The sequence below is a fragment of the Phascolarctos cinereus genome, unplaced genomic scaffold (genome assembly GCF_003287225.1).
Source record: "Phascolarctos cinereus isolate Bilbo 61053 unplaced genomic scaffold, phaCin_HiC Scaffold_5;HRSCAF=322, whole genome shotgun sequence".
Taxonomy (NCBI): Eukaryota; Metazoa; Chordata; class Mammalia; order Diprotodontia; family Phascolarctidae; genus Phascolarctos; species Phascolarctos cinereus.
In genome coordinates, this window is record NW_027555958.1 from 151,359,428 (window position 1) to 151,381,394 (window position 21,967).

A 21,967-nucleotide genomic window follows, 5' to 3' on the forward strand; every position below is an offset into this window, starting at 1 on the left:
CCTTTGTCCATTTATCAATTAGGGAATGACTTACATTCTTATAAATTAGACTCAGTTCTCTATATATTTGAGAAATGAGGCTTTTATCAGAGATGCTATAAAAACCATTTCCCTGCTTTCTGCTTTCATTCTAGTTTTGGTTGTATTAGTTTTGTTTATACAAAAACTTTTAAATTTAATATAATCAAAATTATCCATTTTACATCTAGTAATTTTTTCTGTCTTATGTAGTCATAAATTCTTCCCTTCTCCATGAACCTGATGAGTAAACTATTGCTTTGTCTGCTGATTTGCTTATGGTGTCACCCTTTATGTCTAAACCATGTAGCCATTTTGACCTTATCTTGGTATGTGGTATAAGATGTCTGTCTATCGCTGATTTCTGCCATACTGTTTTCCAGTTTTCCCAGCAGTTTTTGTCAAGTAGTGAGTTCCTGTTCCAAAACCTGGGGTCTTTGAGTTTATCAAACACTAGATTACTATGGTCATTTACTACTGTATCTTCTGTACTTAATCTGTTCCACTGACCCACCACTTTATTTCTTGGCCAGTACCATATAGTTTTGATGATTTCTGCTTTATGATACAGTGGGAGATCTGGTATGGCTAAGCCACCTTCCTTCACATTTTTTTATTAATTCCCTTGATATCCTTGACCTTTTGTTCTTCAAGGAGATTACAGCAATATATCACAAGGGTCATATACTATGACCAGGTGGGACTTAACCTGTTTACTTCCATTTCTTTTCCTTCTCTTATTGTTATAAATAACATTTCTAGTACAATATTGAATAATAGTAGTGAGAATAGGCATCCTTGCTTCATCCCTGATCTTATTGGGAAGGCTTCTAGCTTATCCCCCTTACTGATAATACTTGCTGATAGTTTTACATGGACACTAGTTATCATTTTAAGGAAAAGTCCATTTATTCCTATGTGCTATCATGTTTGTAATAGGAACGAATGTTGTATTTTGTCAAAAGCTTCTTCTGCATCTATTGAGATAATCCTGTGATTTCTGCTGGCTTTGTCATTTATGCTGATAGTTTTCCTAATGTTGAACCAGCCTTGAATTCCTGGTTGTCACACCTGGTCATAGTTCATAATTCTTGTGATATATTGCTGCAATCTCCTTGCTAGCATTTTATTTAAAATTTTTACATCCATGTTCATTAGGGAAATCGGTCTATAGTTTTCTTTCTCAGATTTCACTCTTCCTGGTTTAGGTAACAGCACCATATTTGTGTTGCAAAAGGAATTTGGTAGGACCCTTTTTTGTCTGTTTTTCCACATAGTTTATATAGTATTGGAATTGTTTTTTTAAAGTTTTGTAGAATTCCCTTGTGAATCAGTCTGTCCCTGGGGATTTTATTCTTAGGGAGTTCATTGATGGTTTGTTTGATTTATTTTTCTAAGATGGGGTTATTTAAGTATTCTATTTCCTCTTCTGTTAATCTGGGAAGTTTATATTTTTGTAAATATTCACCCATTTCCCTTAGATTGTCAAATTTATTGGCATATAATTGGGCAAAATAACTCCTAATGATTACTTTGCTTTCTCTTCATTGGTGGTGAATTCACCCTTTTCGTATTTGATATTGCTAATTTGGTTTTCTTTTTTTATAAAATCAAATTAACCAATGGTTTATCTGTTTGAATGGTTTTTTCATAAAACCAGTTCCTAGTTTTATTTATTAGTTAAATGGTTTTCTTGCTTTCAGTTTTATTAATCTCTTCTTTGATTTTTCAGGATTTCCAATTTGGTGTTTAATTGAGGATTTTTCATTTTTTTCTAGCTTTTTCAGTTGCCTGCTCAATTCATTGATCTGCCCATTTTCTATTTAATTGAGGTAAACATTTAGAGACATATATTTTCCCCCAAATAGTGCTTTGACTGCATCCCATAAATTTTGGTACGTTGTCTCGTTGTCATTCTCTTTAATGAAGTTATTGACTGTTTCTATGATACGTAAGATTAGGTTATTTAGTTTCTAATTAATTTTTAATCTGTCTTTCTGTGGGCCTTTATTGAATGTAATTTTAATTGCATTATGATCTGAAAAGGATGCACTTAATATTTCTGCCTTTCTAGATTTGGTTATGAGGGTTTTGTGTCCTAATACATGGTCAATTTTTGTGTAAGGGTCACACACTGCTGAGAAAAGGGTATATTGCTTTCTATCCCCATTCAGTTTTCTCTAGACCTGAACTAGGACTTGCTAACTTTATGGGGCATAGCCTACTATTGGGTTACCTGGGCACCACATGCACTGAAATATGCTCCATTTTAACCGTAGTGACGTAGACCTTTCCTGACAACCTTCTACTGAAAAATTGTTTCACCCATCTTTTTATTGGTTCTGCTACTCCAGAATTCATTTTGAGGCATTATTTTATAGTTGTTGGGAGGTGAGTTTGGAAGAGTTCAGGCGAGTTCCTGCCTTATTCTGACATCTTGGCTCTGCCCCTTCCTCTGGTTTTACTTTAAGGAAAAAAGAGTGAAAGCTATGACTTTTAAGTGACACCCAAGTAAAAATGTCATTTGTATCCAGTTAGTTTTGACCTACCTCTGGAAGCATCATTTGCATGCTAAGTTAGAAAAATGCTGTGATATATCTCCCCCCACCCCTAGAGCATTCAGATGGACCCACTAAAGGTCTATACTAACAACTTAGCTATGCTACTTAGCAACTCCCTCTCGCTAATGACCAAGTACTTCTAAGGATTCATTAAATTTGTAGCTTACTATCTGTGCTTTATTCATTCCCCCATATTCCATAATGACTGGTAATCTGACCAATTTGGGGGGAGGGGGAGAGGAAGACTTTCCAATAGTTGTCAAAAGTGCAAGAGGTCTTATAGCTACTCAGACGTGAAACACATATAGTAACCCTCATTCTACTCACGCGGACTTTGTAGTTGAAACTGTGGCTCTGAACATGACTGTTAGAGCCATATCACAACCACAGAGAAAGTCAAGCACTTAAGGCCTTTGGCAATAAATTTAAATGAAAAGCAGTGCACAGACTTAAGAACATCATTCATTAAGATGGTCAGTTACCAAAATTTACTCTTTATATTGAACAAACAAAACAGTGCTTGAAATCTAAAGATGTTATCTGGCAGTGGCAAAGCATAGGGTCTTATCACCAGTTATGATACCCTGAACTTTGCAGCTACTCAATCAATGCCAATAGTGTATATGTTACTATTTCTCACCTAGTTTAAGCATACATGTATACCTCTGGTTCCCAGAACAAGTAAGCCCATGTCCTCTCAAGGAAATCTGAATACAGGCTAGTAATGAAGAAATAAATACTCCCTATCCTCTTTACTTGTGTTTTGAAAAATCTGCCCCAGCTAGATCTGATCTTGATGATCAGAGAATAACAATCAGAAGAGCTATTCTTCAGGAACAGATAAGGTTGGAAAGGTAAATTAAAAATAGATTGTGCAGGACTAGGTTAAATAGTTGGGACTTTATTCTATACGTAACAGAGATTCATTGTAGATTTGTTTTCCTTTTTTTTTTCCTTTGTGCAAGATTGAGCCCAGATGAAAATGAGGGTTAGGAAGATTGTTGGGATAGCAATATATAGGATGGATCAAGGAGAGAGAAATTTCCCAAATTTCCAAGATGAGAAGGGTAGACTCAAGCAAATCCATGTGTTAGAGTCTTAAAAAATAACTTGGGCCCTTAGTAAGTCTTCTCATACACAAAATTTACTAAAAGAGAATGTAGAATGGGAATTCTTAACCTTTTTTTCTGTCCTAGATCCCTTTGCTATCTAGTGAAGCCTAGAGAACTACTCTCAGAATAATGTTTTTAAACCCATAAAATTAAATAAATAGAATTACAAAGAAAACTAAATGTTAATCAGAATAAAGATGTAATTGTCTTTCCAATGAAAGTTTACTAGTCTCCTAAAATCCTTTCATGGACCCCGAGTTAAGAACCTCTCATTTAGAATCTCCTTTTTAAAATGACTTTAAGAAAGGACACATTCTCATATGTCTGAGGTAGTTTAATTCAAAGCTTTTTAAGATTCTTCTTAGCCTAATAATCCTAATTACTATCATAAATATACTTTCAGTTTAAGTTCAGAAGATATATGACAATAATATAATCTGCTTTTCTTTACTAAATTTGAAATAAGGTTCATGTGTTCATATAAAATAATAATGGGAAAGTTTTATGACTTTAATTTGGTTTACGTTATTATCTAGACAATATTACGAACTACTACTAATACATGTTTTGGAAAATTCATAATACTACAAAAGTTTTAAAGAGATAATTTGCATTACAGGTTATGTTCTCAGTGGGCTGCCATTTCTCTCAGAGGACACAGTGACTGTTGTAGAACAGATAGAATTAATTAAAAACCTAAGCTTAAAACCAGATATCATCATTAATATTAAGGTAAGAATCTTTATAATCACTTGCTCTTTCAACATTCTCAAATAGTCAAAGAAACTAGTCAAATTTTTAGTGACTTAAGTATAATGCTTTCATTAAGGCAGGGAGAAATGGTGTTGTCTCAAAAGAATACAATTCCAAAACAAAGCTATCATTGGAGGTATATTTTTCACATCTTCCACTCCAACATTGACCATTTCTCTTTTATATTTGCCACACAGCATGAGACTAGAGACATAGAGCCTTTATAATTCTAAATCATCTCATTCTAAAGCTCTCCTCTCTAGATTTTCATAACATTCCTTTTTCCTCGTTCTCCTCCTACCTGTCTGATCACCCTTTCTCAGTCTCCTTTTCAGGATCTTCATCCAGGTCATGCCCACTCACTGTGGTTGTCCCCCAAATCTCTGTCCTAGACCATCTTCTCTTCCTCTATACCATTTTTCTTGGTGATCTCCTCAGTTTCAATGGTCTCAATTATCCTCTTTGTGCCTAGATCTATTTATCCAGCCTTTACCTCCTTTCTAACCTCCAGTCTTACATCTCCAACAACTTACATCTTGAACTAAATGTCCTATAGATATCTTGAACTCAACATGTCCAAAATGAAACTCATGATTTTCCACCCACCCAAGTTCTCCCTTCTTTCTAATTTTCCTATTACTTTTTTTTTTTGGTTGGGCAGTGGGGGTTAAGTGACTTGCCCATCACACAGCTAGTAAGTGTTATGTGTCTAAGTCTGGATTTGAACTCAGGTCCTCTTGAATCCAGGGCCAGTACCCTATCCACTGCACCATCTAGCTGTCCCCTAATTTTCCTGTTACTTTCAAAGGCACCACATCATCCTAGTCACCCAGGCTCACAGCCTCAGTGTCATCCTTGACTTGTCACTACCACTCATCACACATGTACAATCTATTGCCAAATCCTATTGATTCTACATTAGCAACATCTCTCATATGTGCCCCCTTCTCTCCTTTGACACTTCCTCCACCCTGATTGAGGCCCTCATCACCATGGAAGGTGATAAACTTTGCAATGGACTTCTGGTTGGTCTGCTTATCCTAGTATCTCCCCACTCCAGTCCATCTTCCACCAAACTGTAAAACTGATTTCCTAATTGACAGATCTTACCACTAAACCCCAGTGTCCCCCTATCACCTCCAGAATCAAATATAAAATCATCTGTTTAGCATTTAAAGCCCTTCATAACTTGGCCCTCTCCTACTTTTCTCTTCTTGCATCTTAATGCCCCCACATACTCTGTGATATAGTGACACTGGTTTCATTTGTGTTCATGTCACAAGACATTCCATCTTCCAACTCCATTCATTTTCACTGGTGTTCTCTCATGGATGGAATTCTTTCTTTTCTCACCTCCATATCCTGGTTTCCCTGGCTTCCTTTAATTCCCAACTAGAATACTACCTTCTAAAAGAAGCTTTTCCATCATCTGTTTCTAGTACATTTATTCTGTTGCTTATCTCCAATTTATATTATTTATAGATTGTGTAATATTACTTGTATGTTGTTTCCCACATTAGACTATGAGCTTCTTGAGAGCAGGAACTGTCTTTTGCCCTTTTTTTATTTCCAGAGCTTAGCACAGTGCCTGACACATAGTAAGTGCTTAATAAATGTTTGCTGTCTGACTGATTGACTAAATCCAAAGACTGAGTCTTTCTTCTTAGAGGAGAAAATAAGAAAAGATTAAAAACACAAGATACTTTTGGTAAGGTTTACATTGGTCATCCATTAGGCTAAAATGTGAGGAACCAGTGGCTTCCAAAATAATTTTATTTTGTCCATATAAATAAGTCAAGCTGAATATTTTTAAAATTTAAAAATGAGATAGTCAACTTGAAATCTGAATGCCAAACTAATACTTTAATGCTTAAAGTACAATAGGCTAGCTAGCTAAATAAAAGTAATGTTAATAACATACTTTTTAATGCCTATGATCAGTGCTTTCTTACAAGTCTCACTTTGGGGAGATAAAATTTGCATTGAAACCACAGAATTTTGGATCTGCGACCTTATTTTACATCATCCTGAATTATATATTTCTCAGAAGGTTAATGAAAAGATACATATATACACACATGATATAAACAGAGGTTCTTAATCTTTTTTGTGACCCGGACCCCTTTGACACTCTGGTGAAATCTGTGGACTCTTCAGAATAATATTTTTAAATGCGTAAAACAAAATGCATAGGATTACAAATAGAATCAATTACATTGAAATACAATTTTCAAAATATTTTTTATCTCACATAAAACAGACAAGAAAAGGCTTTTACAGTGCAGGGGAAATGGGGAAAGGTAAGAGGGAATGAGTGAATCTTATTCTCATCAGATTTGGCTTAAGGAGGGAATACCATATACACTCAATTGGGTTTGGAAATCTATCTTACCCTTCAAGAAAATGGCAGGGAAGGAGATAAGAGAGCAGAGGGATGATAGAGGGGAAGGCAGATTCAGGAAGGGGTAATCAGAAGCAAACACTTCTAAGGAGGTACAGGGTCAAAAGAGAGAATAGAATAAATGGGGGAGTGTGTGTAGGATAGGATGAAGGGAAATATAGTTAGTTTTTCACAACATGACTACTATGGAAGTGTTTTGCATGACTACACATGTATAACCTGTATCAAGTTGCTTACCTTCTCAATGAAGGTGGGTGGGGAGGGAAGGAGGGAGAAAGAAAATTTGGAACCCAAAGTCTTAAAAACAAATGTTAAAAATTGTTTTCACATGCAACTGGGAAATAAGATATACAGGCAGTGGGGTACAGAAATCTATCCTGCCCTACAGGAAAATAGAAAGGGAAGGGGATAAGAGAAGGAGGGGGGATAGAAGGGAGAGCAGATTAGGAGAAGGGGTATTCAGAATGCACACTGTGTTGGGATTAGGGGAGGGACGAGATGGGGAGAAAATTGGGAACTCAAAATCTTGTGAAAGTGAATGTTGAAAACTAAAAATAAATTAATTAAAATCAAAAAGAATGAGGAATCAAGAGAGCAAGAAAAAGTCACAGCTCCTTCAAGCTCAGCAACGCTAAATTCTCCCAAATTATTATAATTCAAGTTCCTAAAAGGAATGTGAAAATCAAGATGAAACCAGATTGAACAGTAATCACATCTTTGTAAGGCAGAGATTTAAAACTCCTGACCTTGGACTGACCAGACTAAAATGTAATTGGGAAATGTTTAACAAAACAAATGAAAATACAATACGACTCAGAAAAAAAAATTTAATGAATTTATAGACCCCAGTTTAAGAACCCCGGATCGAAAACTATGCAAATATATTTTGAGACAGTGAAATTGGTGTGTTTGTTTCTTAACCAGTGCCCTGATTATGACTTATGCCAAAGACTTTCTGGACAAAGACAACATAGTCTTACAGGATTCACATATATGCGAGAACAGTGGGATCCTGAAGTTATTGAGAATCGTAGAAAAAAGAAGAAAGAAGGAAAAAAAGAAGGAAAAGAAGGAAAAGGAGAAGAGGAAGAAGAGGAAGTAGAAGAGGAAGAAGAAGAGGTAATAGCCCAATTGACCAGCACCATGTATTTTCTAATTTATGTTATACTAAAGAACAATAATTTGGGTAGTGGAAAAGAGCAGGTAACATGCAGACATACACACACATTTATTTATCTATTTATAGAAAATCATTCTTTTCTCTAGAGTTTGCTGATGTCTAATGGAAATAAAAATTTAATTAGCCAAGAAAAATATAGAATCACAGAATCTAGGACATCATAGGCAGCTAAGTGGCTTGGTGAAGAGAGTGTTAGGTCTGGAATTACAAATATGAGTTTCACATCTGGCCTCAGACAAGTACTAGCTGTGGGCAAATCACTTACTCTTTGTCTGCCTCAATTTCCTCATCTGTAAAATGGGGTTATAATGGCACCTGTCTCCCAAGGTTGTTGTGAGGATCAAATGGAATAATTTTGTAAACTGCATTGCAAACCTTAAAGCACTATATAGATGCTAGCTATTATTAACAATCTAGTTCAACTTTCCACCAAATGCTAGGCTTTCCTTTACAATATTTTTGACTAGGAGTTACCTAGCCACAGCCTGAGCACTTCAAACAAGAGGGATCAATCACATTACTTCACGATGTACTACATTCTGTTTTATAAAATAAATCTAATTATTATGAAGTTCTTTTTTTTATTGAGCAGAGAGGTCTTTCCCGTAATTCTTACCATTGGCTCAGTTCTGCCCTCTAGAAAGACACAAAATAAGCCCAATACCTCTTCTTTATGATAAGCCTTGAAGTGTTTGAAGAGAACTACCGTATTTCCTCTTACGCCAGGTTAAGTGTCCCCAGTTCTTTTCATTGTTCCTCATGACATGGCCTTCATTTGGGGGCAGCTAGGTGGCACAGTGGATAGAGCATTGGCCCTGGATTCAGGAGGACCCTAGTTCAAATCCGGCCTCAGACACATGACACTTACTAGCTGTGTGACCCTGGGCAAGTCACTTAACCCCCTTGCCTAACCAAAAAAAAAAGAAAAAAGACATGGCCTTCATTCCTGTTTCCTTCTCTTGACCACCTTATTCCTAATGTTTCCATTTATTAGCATTCCTCTTTAAAATGTGATATACCAGTACTCCAGAGGATCTGCAATCTCATCTATATGGGTGTCTTCCCAAGTGAGACAGATCACAGCTCATTACTTCCTTCCCATACTGTATAACTCTTGTCCATATCTTCTCATAAATTACCGTAAGTTACTGTCTGTCTGATGAGATAGGGGCCTTCTTTAGGTTACCTTGACATGGTAATGACCAGTTGATCATATCCATTATCCCTTGCTTTCAATACATGACTATCTCATCTTCCTTTTAAATCTTATGTTTCTTTAATGACAGCCTTTATACTACCTCTGTGTAATTCCTTTTTTATAATTTGTTGCAGCCTGTTCAGGCCCACCATGCACCTCTCCATTAACCTTTAGGTAATCTCTATTACCCTTTAATCACTTGAGTGCTTTTGTAACTGTAGCGTCCCATGACTCAGAGCCATAAAATATCATCAGAAAAAATAATATTAAAAAATTTAATATTAAAAAGATGAATCTGAACAGGTTTGACTCCAGAGGAGAGATCACAGAATTACAGAATTTGAGTTAGAAGGGCCTTCTGTGGCCATCTGGTCCAATTCATACATGAAAAGGAATCCCCACTGTGATGTACCCAACAAGTAGCTGTCTGTTCTCTGTATGAAGACCTATATGGAGAGGAACACACCACCTTTCATGGCATCTCTCCTCTTTCTTTGCAGAAGTGGAAGGAAATCTTTGAAAAAACATGGGAAAATGGGTTTTCTAGGGCAAGTAAAGGTAATGTTGCCCTGATTTAAAAAAAAAAAAAAGAAGAGAATGGAGTCTGTAAGCAGTAGGCCAGTGAGGTTGACTTTAATTCCTGGCAAAATTCTACTGAGAGTTAATAAAGATGGCTAGTGAACAGGTAGAAAAAGAACCCATGAGTACAAAGAGCTTCTCCAAACTAGTAATAGCAGACTAACCTTGTTTCCTTTTTTGATAGAGTTAATAGACTAGTAGATCAGAAGATGTTATAGATATTGCTTACTTAGATTTTAACAAGGCATTTGCTAAAAACCAAAACAAAACCTGAAACCTGAAAATGTTAAGTGACTTATCCAAGACAGCCCAGAGGTAAAATTTGAACTAAGATCCTGACTCCAAACCCAGCACTGTTTCAACTACATAACCCTACTTCCCAGCCCATAGTTGACTGCTTATCACTCTACAGTTGTAGAGGATCAAGAGACAGGAGCCTCAAGGTTTCTCATTCCTCATTCCTGTTCTTATGCTAACTTTAAACATTCATTTTCTCCCTTACTGCTTTTCAGCATGAGTTGATACGTTTATAATCTTCCTGGCCTTTAGAGTCAGGAAGACCTGGGTTCTATTCCAACTTCTGTATGGGGTGTTCAGGGGAGACTAGCACCTCTGTTGTGAGGGCTTGCCAAGCCCTTTTTAGGGTGTCCACCTTCACCCAACTCTCACCTCTGCCTCCAAGAAACTGTAGCATGGACAGCAGCCACAGCCCTGTAAAACCATCTCAGCAGACAGGCTAAACTAGGCTGAGGGTAACAAAAAGGCTCCAAACCCATTGGTGAGTGAGGGGATATCTACATCAAGTAGGTGAAGACTTCCCCCAACAAAATGGACAGATGAAAACAACTTGTTTCAACAGCCATGAAGGCGGCTGAAGCAGGCACTGTGAAGCGCTTAGAGTCTGGTTAGACATGAAAGATGCTGGGATCATCCACTGCATCCTGGGCCATCACCAGTCATCTTGACTTTTTTCTTGCCACTGGACTTTGATGATTCTGGAAGAGAAAGTGAAGCTGACAACTTTGTGCAACTCTGCCTGACTGAAATCCAGTTCACACACCAGTCAAGATATCATGATTTCATGACACCCCATGATGTCATTAGTCCTCTTCCAAAAGGAAGGATGAACAACAACAGTGTGACGCTGGGCAAGTCACTTAACCTCTCAATTCTCCAGGTACTCTCTAATCCTGTAAATGACAGAGAAAACGACAGTCTGCTTTTGATTCCTTGTCAAGGAGTTCCCTCTAATCACGGGTCTGTTCCAAAAAACAAACGAAAAAGGAAGCCAACATAGAAGGCTATATAAACAAGCCAGTGGTCAATGGTGGTAAAAGCTACAAAAAGGTAAAAGGGATGAAGACTAGTAAAAGTCCATTGGATTTTACAATTAAGAGGTCACTAAAGTGAAGAGAACAATTTGACTGAAATGGTTAGAATAAAGTTAGATTGCAGGGTGTTAAGGAATGAGTAGATAGCGAGGAAATGGAGCAAACAAATGAGACTTTTCTTAATAAAACTTAAGCAGTGAAGGGAAGGAAAGAGGTTCAAGGAGATATGGGTTAATGGAAGGATTCTGAACCCTGCCTCCCCCCTTCATTGCAGAAGAGACACATACAAAAATCATTATAACAGAAAATAAACTAACAAGGATTGAAGTTTTGAAATATGGACTAAGTACAGTCACTTTCATCTGTTTCTGGAAGGTGATGAAGTTCTCCCCCACCTATCTCCCTAATCCTTCCACCATTTCCATAGGGCTAAGAGAGAGAGATTTTGACCTTGAAGTCATTGGAGAGTGGTAGCAGTTCAGAATTGGCTGGGAAAGTGTGGAAAGGTGGGTGAAGGATCCCTAACCTGAATCCTAATGCTGAGCTTTTCCAGTGCCAGATCAAGCACTGGGCTGATTGGCTGTTCTCCTAGGAGAGAGCTCTTGGGGACTTCTGAGAACTTGCTCTTTGCCTTTTTAATTTGAGCCTTCTTCCAAAGTACAAGGTGGGAGGAGGAGAAGGGAAGCTGATGGGCTCTTTGGGCCCTATTTGCCTCTACATTTGTTCATGTGCTCCTAGGAGTCCTGAACATTATACATGTATATTTTGGGGGGTGAAATAAAGCTTGTTCCATACCCAATAACAGTGGTGTATGTTGCTTGTACAGCTTTGGGGCATCCTGTCTTCTACATTTGGGATACCCTAGATATGATCTATACTAAGTTTTGTCTAGTACTGGGCTTCTTAAACTTTTTCCACTAGTGAGCCCTTTTCATGTTTTGGCAGTGTTTGTTGGCATTGTGTGACGTAATAGCATGTGTGGCGCAAAGTGCGCATGCTGTGTGTTCAGAACCAAGGCTTCAGTGAAGTTGTAAGATGCAGCACAGGCAAGCACTGCCAGGAACACCTTGGATTCATTATGCATTTGATTTTTAATTAATTTCTGGTTGCTTCATGTTCAGAAACCTTTTACTGTTGCCAAATTTTTCTCAACCCCATTATGGGTCTCGACCCAGACTCTAGTAGACTTTTCTAAAGCAATTCAGATGGGGTCAGTAAGCCAACAAAATATCGATTTGTGGTCAATCACTCAGGATTGGAACTAGTCTATGTGAGACTTAAATCTTGAGGGACCCTACTACATATATATGTACATACATATATATACACACATATATACATACACACACATAGATATATACACATACATACATACATATTATATGTACACACACATACGTTATTTCATATTTGTGTTTGTGCCAGGTCCTCCTGATGAATTATAATAGCTTGCATTTCTAGAGTGCTATATGGTGTATACAAAGCCTTTTCCTCATATCTCTGTGAGTATATTTTTTAAAGATAAAGGAAATGATATGTGAAATAATTTGCATGAAATCACACAGTAGTTGTTTTTGTTTTTTAAATAATATTTTATTTTTCCCCATTTACATGTAAAAACAGTTTTAAGTCTTTTTTTTTTTTAGTTTTGAGTTCCAAACTCTATCCTTCATTCCCTGAGACAGTAAGCAATCTGATAGGTTATACATGTGCAATCATGTGAAACATTTCCATATTAGTCATTTTGTGACATAATTTGCATATCACGCAATAATTATTAAGTGTAATATAGGGCCTCTAACAAAGAAATATATTTACTTCAAAAATACAATTGAAAATATACAAATTTTTTTCCCTCCACAAGAAGGAGGCATAATCCTCTTCTCCTACTGTACCACCTCAGTCTCTGGGGATGGGAAGATAATTAGGTTCATAGCTTAGCTCAGTTCCTGTAGAATATAGTCTCAATTCCAAGTCCAAAGCCAAGCTCAGGCTCAAATCGCAGCCCTGCTGGCTTCTCAGAAGACTTGGCTCACTTGGACAAGTTTTGGCTGGCTGCATCATCCAAACTGCAGTCCTTGGCTTCAAGGTCACCGTGGCCCAGACTCCCAGGTCCTGTGGGGAAAACCTGTTGCACCTGAAACTGAGGAAGAACAACACAGAACAGAAACAAATACTACCAGAACCATTTCTTGGAGATGGGGTAAACAGGCAGTAAGAAGGGAAGTCAAGTCCTTCCTCTCTCAGCAGTTTGGTTCACAGGGTCCATGTTGGGCCCAGCAGAAAGGCAATGTAATATAGCTGAAAGAGGACTAGCCCTAGTCAGAGATGAACTCAAGTTCAAATCCTTCATCAAGGATTTACATCCTCCTGACCTTGGTTCAGTCACTTCACAGATCACATGCTCTCTAAGGGCCTCATGAGCAAACTCTGAATCCTATGAATCAATAAGTAATTGAGGGGAAGAATCTTTATAAGAAGGTCTTTAGGATCACTACCTCTAGAGTTGCTACATTTTTGCAAAAAAAAAAAATTCTGTTGCAAAAAAGGTATTGTAGATTTCTGGAGCACCATTTTTAAATAATGTGTTTAAACATAAGGAATTTTCTTACTAACTGTGAGACCCTGGGCAAGTCACTTAACCCCATTGCCTAGCTCCCCCCAAAAAAAAGTAAACATAAGGAATTTCAAGGAAATGTCATATTGTAGTTTTACAAATCACTTTTTTCTAAATTGTTTGACTTAAAGAAACTACTGAAACATTTTTCCCTTTAAGGTGTTCATTGCAGAGATGCAAATAGTGGCAGAAATTTTTCGTCATTTAGTGCAGAGGCCTGAAGATTTTACAGAAAATATTGAAGCAAGTATTCACCATTATAGGGATGAAATACTACGTCTTCTAGAGGTAAGACAAAACATTTTGTGATGCCATCCCAATTAAATTACTAAAAAATTATCTTACTCAGAAAAAAATAATTACAAAGTTAATTTTGGAGAGCAAATGTGACTTCAAACTTCAAAGAAACCATCAGGGAAAAAAAAAGGGAGCAGATTCAGTAGAAATCAAACCTTAAACTATCTTATAAGGTAAGAACATTACTGAAGTATAAAATGGATAATTATGATTATTTTAAATTAAAATGTTCTTGTATAAATAAAACCTGTGCAGCCAAGAATGGAAGGAATGCAGAAAATTGGGGAAAAACTTTCATAGACAATCTCTCAGATAGGATGTGATTGGGTTGGAATATTGCTATGGTATGGGAAATGATGAGCTGGTTGTTTTAGAAAAACATGGAAAGATTTGAACTTTTGAAGGAGGATGTTATCTACCAACAAAGAAACAGATGATAACTGGAAATAAGCATAGTACAATCTTACATATATGTGTATGAGTATATGTGTGTACATATGTGTATGTAGATATCTATGTATATATATATGTATGTGTATAGATATCTATGTATAAATATCAGTGTCTATGTATATAAAGCTTAACTATAGCCTTCTTTGGGGGGAGGAAATAAAGTAAAAAGTGCACAGCAGAGAACAAAAGAAAACCTAGAAGAAAGCAAAGAAAAGCTGGGCAACTTTGAAAATAATGTGTAGTGTTTATTATATAGGTTTTCCTGAAATAGAAATTTATTGTTTTATATTGAATCCTCTCTTATGGTCTGTTGTGTACATGGCAGTTTTTTTATTTCTTTTCTTATTTTGTATTTAAGTTTAAAATAAATTTTAAAATTTACAAAAAAAAATTTGTGGAAAGTTGAGGATAGCACTGAAAACTAGGAATATTGTCATCTGTGTGATTAATAACTGTGCAGAATAACTTCCATTAGAGAACTGAACTTTTTAGTGCCTGTTTTATTTTGCCTGTTTATTACTATGCTGATTAAAAATAAACTGCCCTATACTTTCCCACAACTCCAAATCTGGCTTTCACTATATCTTTATATTCAGTTAGCCCTCATTATTTTACTATTAATTATCCAAATCTCCTGAGTTAGAAAGTTACATTTTGGGCCAGACCTGTGATTTCTTTTTTTAATTTAATTTAATTTATTTGTCACATTTTAAGTTCCGAACTGTCTTCCTCCCTCCCTTCCTATCCCACACTAGAGAAGACTCACTAGTTGACACAGATTTACAAATATATGTAAAACCATACTATGTATACTTTATTTATACATCATATTATACATATTTATCAGTTCTTTCTCTAGAGGTGGATATCATCTTCCTTCATAGGTCCTTTGTAGTTGATTTGAGTATTTGTAATACTCAGAGTAACTTGGTTGTTCAGTTATTCTTTGAACAATATTGCTGTGATTTCTTTATTTTAGGGATTTCTTCTGCCAAAACAATTGTGGTTCTTTGAAATGCCCTTTCAGTTTCTTGGGAAACTTGACAGGTTAAATAAATGAGGGTCATAAAACTAATATGCGTCAGATGAAAGGCTTGAATCCAGATTATCCTGACTCTGAGACTGAATGACTGTTTACTACTTCATTATTTTTCTGTATATATTTTCATAGCGAAACAAATGTCATTATCACCCCAAAGTATTCACTAATTAACTAATAATTTATGAAGTTACTCCTCAGTCAAACCTCACCCCCTGCTTAACACTAATACTCTATCTCTAGTCATCTTTTCTTTTGGGGTCAATTTCTTTGTCCTTCAGTCTCTAATTGTTCATGGGCCACTTCAAAAGAAAATTATCTTTATTTCAAATGGTTAACAATGGACCTTGGGGAAATTGATGAAGCCCTTGAATATTTTTGCAACAATGACTCCTTTTATGAATATGCTGTAAAAGTTAAGGGTGTGGTAAATGCAAATTTTTGTCAGAAATATTAAGTAAAAAGCCTCCATCAACATGCCAGTCTTGATTTCTTCTAAGAATTTGTTTATAGTTGTAATTAAAACATAAATTTATTTAATTCAAGAGAAACTTTTTTTCATAATTTTATTTCAGGGTAGAAGTCTAATCATACCTTTTTCCTTTGACTGTTTACCACAGAATCTTGGTTCACATTTTAGATGTATTTACTTTAAGTATCTTTTTCCATTGCCAATTAAATTGTGTAAAATTGTCAAAGCTACCTCATTTGTCTTACGATTACTCTATAATAGACCAACACAGTACTTATTAATTCTGATTCTCCTTTAGAAATGTTACAGAATAAGTTAGAATTAGGATATATCCTGATAGTTTTCTGAGAGAAGAAAAAGCATCTTAGCTCTGCACAAGTTACCCAAGACTGCTTTGCAGGACTCAAGCATTCTTGATTTTATGGTCCTGAAAAATCATATAAAAATTGAGTTTTTATAAAGCAAATCATATGTTTAGTGCAGTAGGGGAAGGACACTCTGTGGTGACCATCCCATTTATGGTATTAACAAAACAGATAAACTAATATAAGGTTTTTTTAAACCTAAATAACTTCTTCAAATACTTAGGCAAATATTTCAATTTCTTCAAACCAATGTACTTTGTGGGTGACAATTCTAATTAGTATTAACACCCTCCTGATCTGACTAAAACCAGTTGTCCAGTTTCTTCCTGCTCCTTAAGATATAAACCAACAGGGTCTTGATCTAGGCTCCCCACCTCCCTAGGAAACACAGTGGTGAGACACTGATGATAATTGAATCTATATGAGCTGATGAAATCACCAAGTGAAATAATATAGAGGGAGAAGAGAAGAGGACCCAGGACAGAGCCTTGGGGGACCCCTAATCATGACCGGGCTGAAGATCCAGCAAAGAAGACAAAAAAGGAGTGTCAGACAGGTAGGAAGAGAACCAAGAGAGAGCAGACAGTGTCATGAAAACCTAGAGAGAAGAGATTATTAAGGAAAAGAAGGTGATCAACAGTGTCAAAGGTCAAGAAGGATAAGGATTAAGAAAAGGCTATTACATTTGAAAAGTTAAGAGATCATTGATAACTTTACAAAAGCAGTTTCAGTTTAATGATGAGAGTGGAAGCCAGATTGTGAAGGATTTAGAAGTGAGAGGAAAGAAAGTATAGATGACCTTGTAAAGGAGTTATCAAAGAAGAATGGAGAGATATAGAATGGTAGCTAGAGGAGATGGTTGGATCAAGTCAGGATTTTTTGATTTGGTTGTTTTGGGTTTTTTTTTAAGAGGGAGAAAAGCGTGTCAATAAGGAGAGGCTGAAGATTAGAAAGAGTAAGTGTTGATAGAGAAGGCAATCTGCTGGAGAAGACAGGAGATGTGATCAAAGATGACTATTGAGGGGGTTGCCTGGGCAAGGAGAAAGTCCACCTCTTCACGTGGGAGTGGGAGAAAGGAAGAGAAGATGGAGGAAGATATCTGAATGGTATTGTTGAGGTTTAGGGGTTAGAGGTGCTGAGACCCCAAAATCACCACACATGGGTCCTGTCCGAATAAATTCAACCCAAGCCTTCTTTCAGCCAATGACAAGGTTTATTAGAACATCCATCATATTGGGCAGACTCTTAAGGAATCTGAACATTTGTGAGCTTTTGGATGGGTTCTTAAGAAATCTGAACAGTGGTTAGATCTTAAGAATCTGAGCACTTTAATGGAGACGCAATGGACCTTATATACAGAAAGACTGTGGGAGGGATCTAGGAGTGGCCAAATAGTTTGGGGTGACTGGAAGGGTCTCAGGAAGATCTGGATGGGAGTGGCCAGTAAACTGGGGTGAACAGACCACCTGGGACCTGGACCTTGGCCAAGGGAGAATGGAGCCTGGCTAGGATTAAGGGTGGGAAATGGCCTGGGGCCATCTGGAGGTAATAGACAATGGAGGGCTAGGTAACAGAATTGGGAGATTGGGTTTAGGCAATAATGAAAGGCCAGTTGATAGGATTATAGCCTCAGGCAATTTTGGCCACGTGGGAAAGTCCAGGGTTTTTCCTTTTTGGAGTCCAGATCCCATCCTCATCAGTAATAGATGTAGAGAGAAGAAATAACTATACATGAATGGTCTGTTTTGTGTGAAGTACAAGGCCAGCTGGAGTATGGGATATGGGGAGGAATACTGTGAGGGGCTGAAGGAGAAATGAAAATGTTTGGAACAGCCATCCTGGTAAAATTGATTAAAGAGGTATGAAAAGATTGGTCCTTTGCAACAAATCTTTATCCTTATGAATATGACTTAGATACATTTAATAATTATGCATATGTCATTATATTATAATATTTGATCTTCCTTGAGAACACTTGGGTTCAAGTTTCACTTTGTGAATCCTTGATCTTTTTTTTTTTCACATGTAGGAAATGATGGCTGACCATGATTCTCAATTTCTTATTGAACTAAATGGAAATAAGACCGCAGAAGAGCTCCATAAGGTAACTAGAGTGTTCATAAAAAATAAATATTTTGCACTTGAAAAAATAAATGAAAAATTCTTGAGTGGATTATAATTATTTTTCCTAAGTGCTAGAAAAAATAATTGAAGTTAAGCTAATAGCTTTAGGAAGAAAGAATTTGTTTTGATTTTTAAGATTAATTAAATACTGCTTTTTCCCATAATTTTAAAAAGCCTGAAATACTTGAAAATAAGTGAGTTTTAGAGAGTCAAAAAGATCAACCATATCTCATGTTTATATTGTCAGCATGATTTCACATGATAACTTTCCAATCCATTGGTAAGGAAAATTGTTTCCAAAGTACTATGTGGAATTCTCTATACTTAATTGTGGGAATTGATATTACTAACAAGATGGTCCCTGGAGAAAAAAAAATAATAGAACATTAAGTACTTATATTGAAGTGTTAGTAAGAGGGGATGCTGAACCTCCTCTGAATCAATGTTCTTTTGCTAGATTTTCTTGCTATCCTAGTACCTCTTCTTCCCTCCTCCCAATTCATATTCACAGTAGCAGGTTGGTTTTGAGAGGGATAACTGCTCTCCTATCAATGTATTTCCATTCACTACTCATTTATTTGTTTGTTTATATGTTTATGTACAGCATTCTCTTTTTAAATTTTGAGTTCTGAATTCTCTCTCTCCCTCCTATCCCTCCCCCACTCGCTGTGAAGGCAAGAAATGTGATATCAATTATAAATGTGAAATCATGCAAAACTTATTTCCATATTAGCCATATTACAAAAAAAAAGCAAGAAAAATAAAGAAAATGTATCTCAGAAGTCAGCAACGGTGTGCTTTCCATTAACAATTATCCAGCAGTTATTCAGCCTCTCAGTTACCTCTTCAAAAAAGATACCTACTCAAATAGCACACCAAGAACAGGAGTTATAGATTATTTCCCAAAAACTTGTGGTGCGTTCTCTCATGCACACACACAATTGTAAGAGGAATGGGTATAAATTTATAGTACAGTTGTAGTGTTGATGAGGTCTAGAGGTTTAAGGGTACTGGGACCCCGAGATCACGACACATGGGTCCTGCCGGAAAGAATTCAACCCAAGCCTTCTTTCAGCCAGAGACAAGGTTTATTAAAGATCAGCCATATTGGCTAGACTCTTAAGGAATCTGAACATCTGTGAGCTTTTGACTAGGTTCTCAAGGAATCTGAGCAGTGGCTAGATTATAAGAATCTGAGCACCTTATTGGAGACAAGAAGAACCTTATATACAGAAAGACTTCGGGAGGGATCTAGGAGTGGCCAAGTAGTCTGCAGGGACTGTGAGGTAATAGATCACCAGAGACCTGAACCACTTGGCCAAGGGAGAGTGGAGCCTAGCCAGGATTAAGGGTGGGAAGTGGCTGGGGGCCCCATGGAGAGGTAAGACAATGGAGGGCTAGGCTAGGTTAAAGGTATTGGGTGTAGCCACAATGAAAGGCCAGTTGATGGGATTAAATTGGCCTCAGGGGAAAGCCAGAGACCTCCTTGATCAAGTGGGGAGAATTTAAGGAGAATCCTTGTCTAAGGACAAATGAGACCCAAATTCTTTTTGGGGTAAGGGGCAAAGGTCTTGGCTTGAGCCCATACCCTATCAGTGGGGCACATGTGTAAGAAACACTGTAGCCAAGGCATGATTCCATAACTTCAAGGGCTCCATGTCCTTTCTTTCTTTGAAGGCTCACAATGTTCATTACAGGGTATAGCACTAAGGATGAACAACTTGTTCCAGTGTCCAGATAGACTGGCTCCTGAAAGTGTAGAGTGTCCCAGGGCACAGAATCTCTTTTGCTGAACAAGTCAATCCAGTGTGGAACTGGGCCAAAACACAGTTCTTGCTAGGCTTGGCTGGGCAAGTCTGTTGGCTCTTTACACAACTTGGCATCTCTGATGTATATGTTGATCCATTGGACTTCCTGATAAGTCATTTTTTTCAGTTGTGTAACCCTGTTTAGCCTTTTCTTAGCAGAGATACTAGAGTGGCTTGCCATTTCCTTATCCAGCTCATTTACAGATGAGGAACTGAGGCAAAGTTAGGTTAACTCAAGAAGATGAATCTTCCTGATTCCAAATCCAGTGCTCCATAAGCCTCACCACCTAGCTACGCTAACAACATGTTCTTCTGCTGTGGTGATACAGCATTCTTTTCATTTAGGAGGCTATTTTACTCTTCCAAATAGGACAGAGACTCTCACCTGGGTATTGGCAAAAGCCTCTGAAGTTTGTAACCTCCCAGACTTGAGATGGGAAGGGTATACTCCCCAGATTCAACACTTCTCCCTGGCCCAGAGGTGGGATTATCTCAGAGAAAGACTCCACCCTTACTTATGATGATCATGCAATTACATTTCCCAGATTCTTTTGAGGGCCTATGGGAAATGAAAAGCAGGTGACCTAGGCAAGTATGCTAGGACAAGTTGTCTTTTCTTACCTTTTCATTTGCTGTAGAGTTAATCAAAGCCTCAGAACCCCAAGGCTTGAAATGCTTCATTTACACATGAAAGCATCTAACCTCTATTTATCATTTTCTTTGTCCTGGCCCCACTTCAATCTCCAACTTCTCTGAATTTTAAAGGAGGCACATCCTTACACTATAATATGCAAGTAAATAATTACTAGATGGTAAAAAAGAAGTAAGGCAAAATTTAGACATAAAAAATGAAATACGGCATCCATAAACTTAGTCATGGTTTAGTATCAAAACAGCTTGTAGGAACACTAACACATTACTCTAAACCAGAGGGGTCAAACTCACCACAGCCCCAAGTACAGTAAAAGAATATTAAACTGCAATTGGAGATATTTAACAAAATAAACAAAAATACAATTCAACATAGGAGGTGTTACTTTGTTATTTTTTAGGTGAAGCAGTGGATAGAGTGCTGTGCCTGGAGTCAGGAAGATTTGTCTTCCTCTCAAATCTAGCCCCTGCTTTATACCTGGGACCCCAAAATCACAATACTTGGGTCCTGCCTAAAAGAATTTGATCCAAACCTTCTTTCAGGCAAAGATAAGGTTTACTAAGAACATTGTCATATTGGGCAGACTCTTAAGGAGTCTGAACATTAGTAAGTTATTGGCTAGATTATAAGAATCCCAGCAGTGACTAGGTTATAAGAATCCAAGCAGAGTGGCTAGATTATAAGAATCCAAGCAGTGGCTAGGTTATAAGAATCCAAGCATCTTAATGGAGACAAGATGGACCTTATATACAGAAAGACTATGGGAGGGATCTAGGAGTGGCCAAATGGTCTATGAGGTAATAGAATTCCAGGGACCTGGACCACATGGCCAAGGGAAAATGAAAAAGTGGCCTGGGGCCATAGGGAGGTTCACAATGAAAGGCCAGTTGATGGGATTATAGCCTCAGGGGAACACCAGAGATTAGGCCATGTGGGAGAGTCCAGGGTTTTTCCTTTTTGGGGTCTAGATCCCATCCTCATCAGTTTCAGACACTTGCTAGATGTCT

The 21,967-nt window shown here is 37.2% G+C and overlaps 1 protein-coding gene across 1 annotated transcript in view; it reads left to right on the plus strand.

Annotated features, from left to right (window-relative positions):
- AK9 (adenylate kinase 9) overlaps positions 1-21,967 on the plus strand; it is a 137,467-nt gene that overhangs the window by 17,133 nt on the left and 98,367 nt on the right. Inside the window, exons 6-9 of the mRNA XM_078155579.1 lie at positions 4,311-4,423; positions 7,770-7,964; positions 13,910-14,038; positions 18,406-18,480. Of these exons, the coding sequence (XP_078011705.1) occupies positions 4,311-4,423; positions 7,770-7,964; positions 13,910-14,038; positions 18,406-18,480 (512 nt within the window). The remainder of the gene's footprint in view (positions 1-4,310; positions 4,424-7,769; positions 7,965-13,909; positions 14,039-18,405; positions 18,481-21,967) is intronic.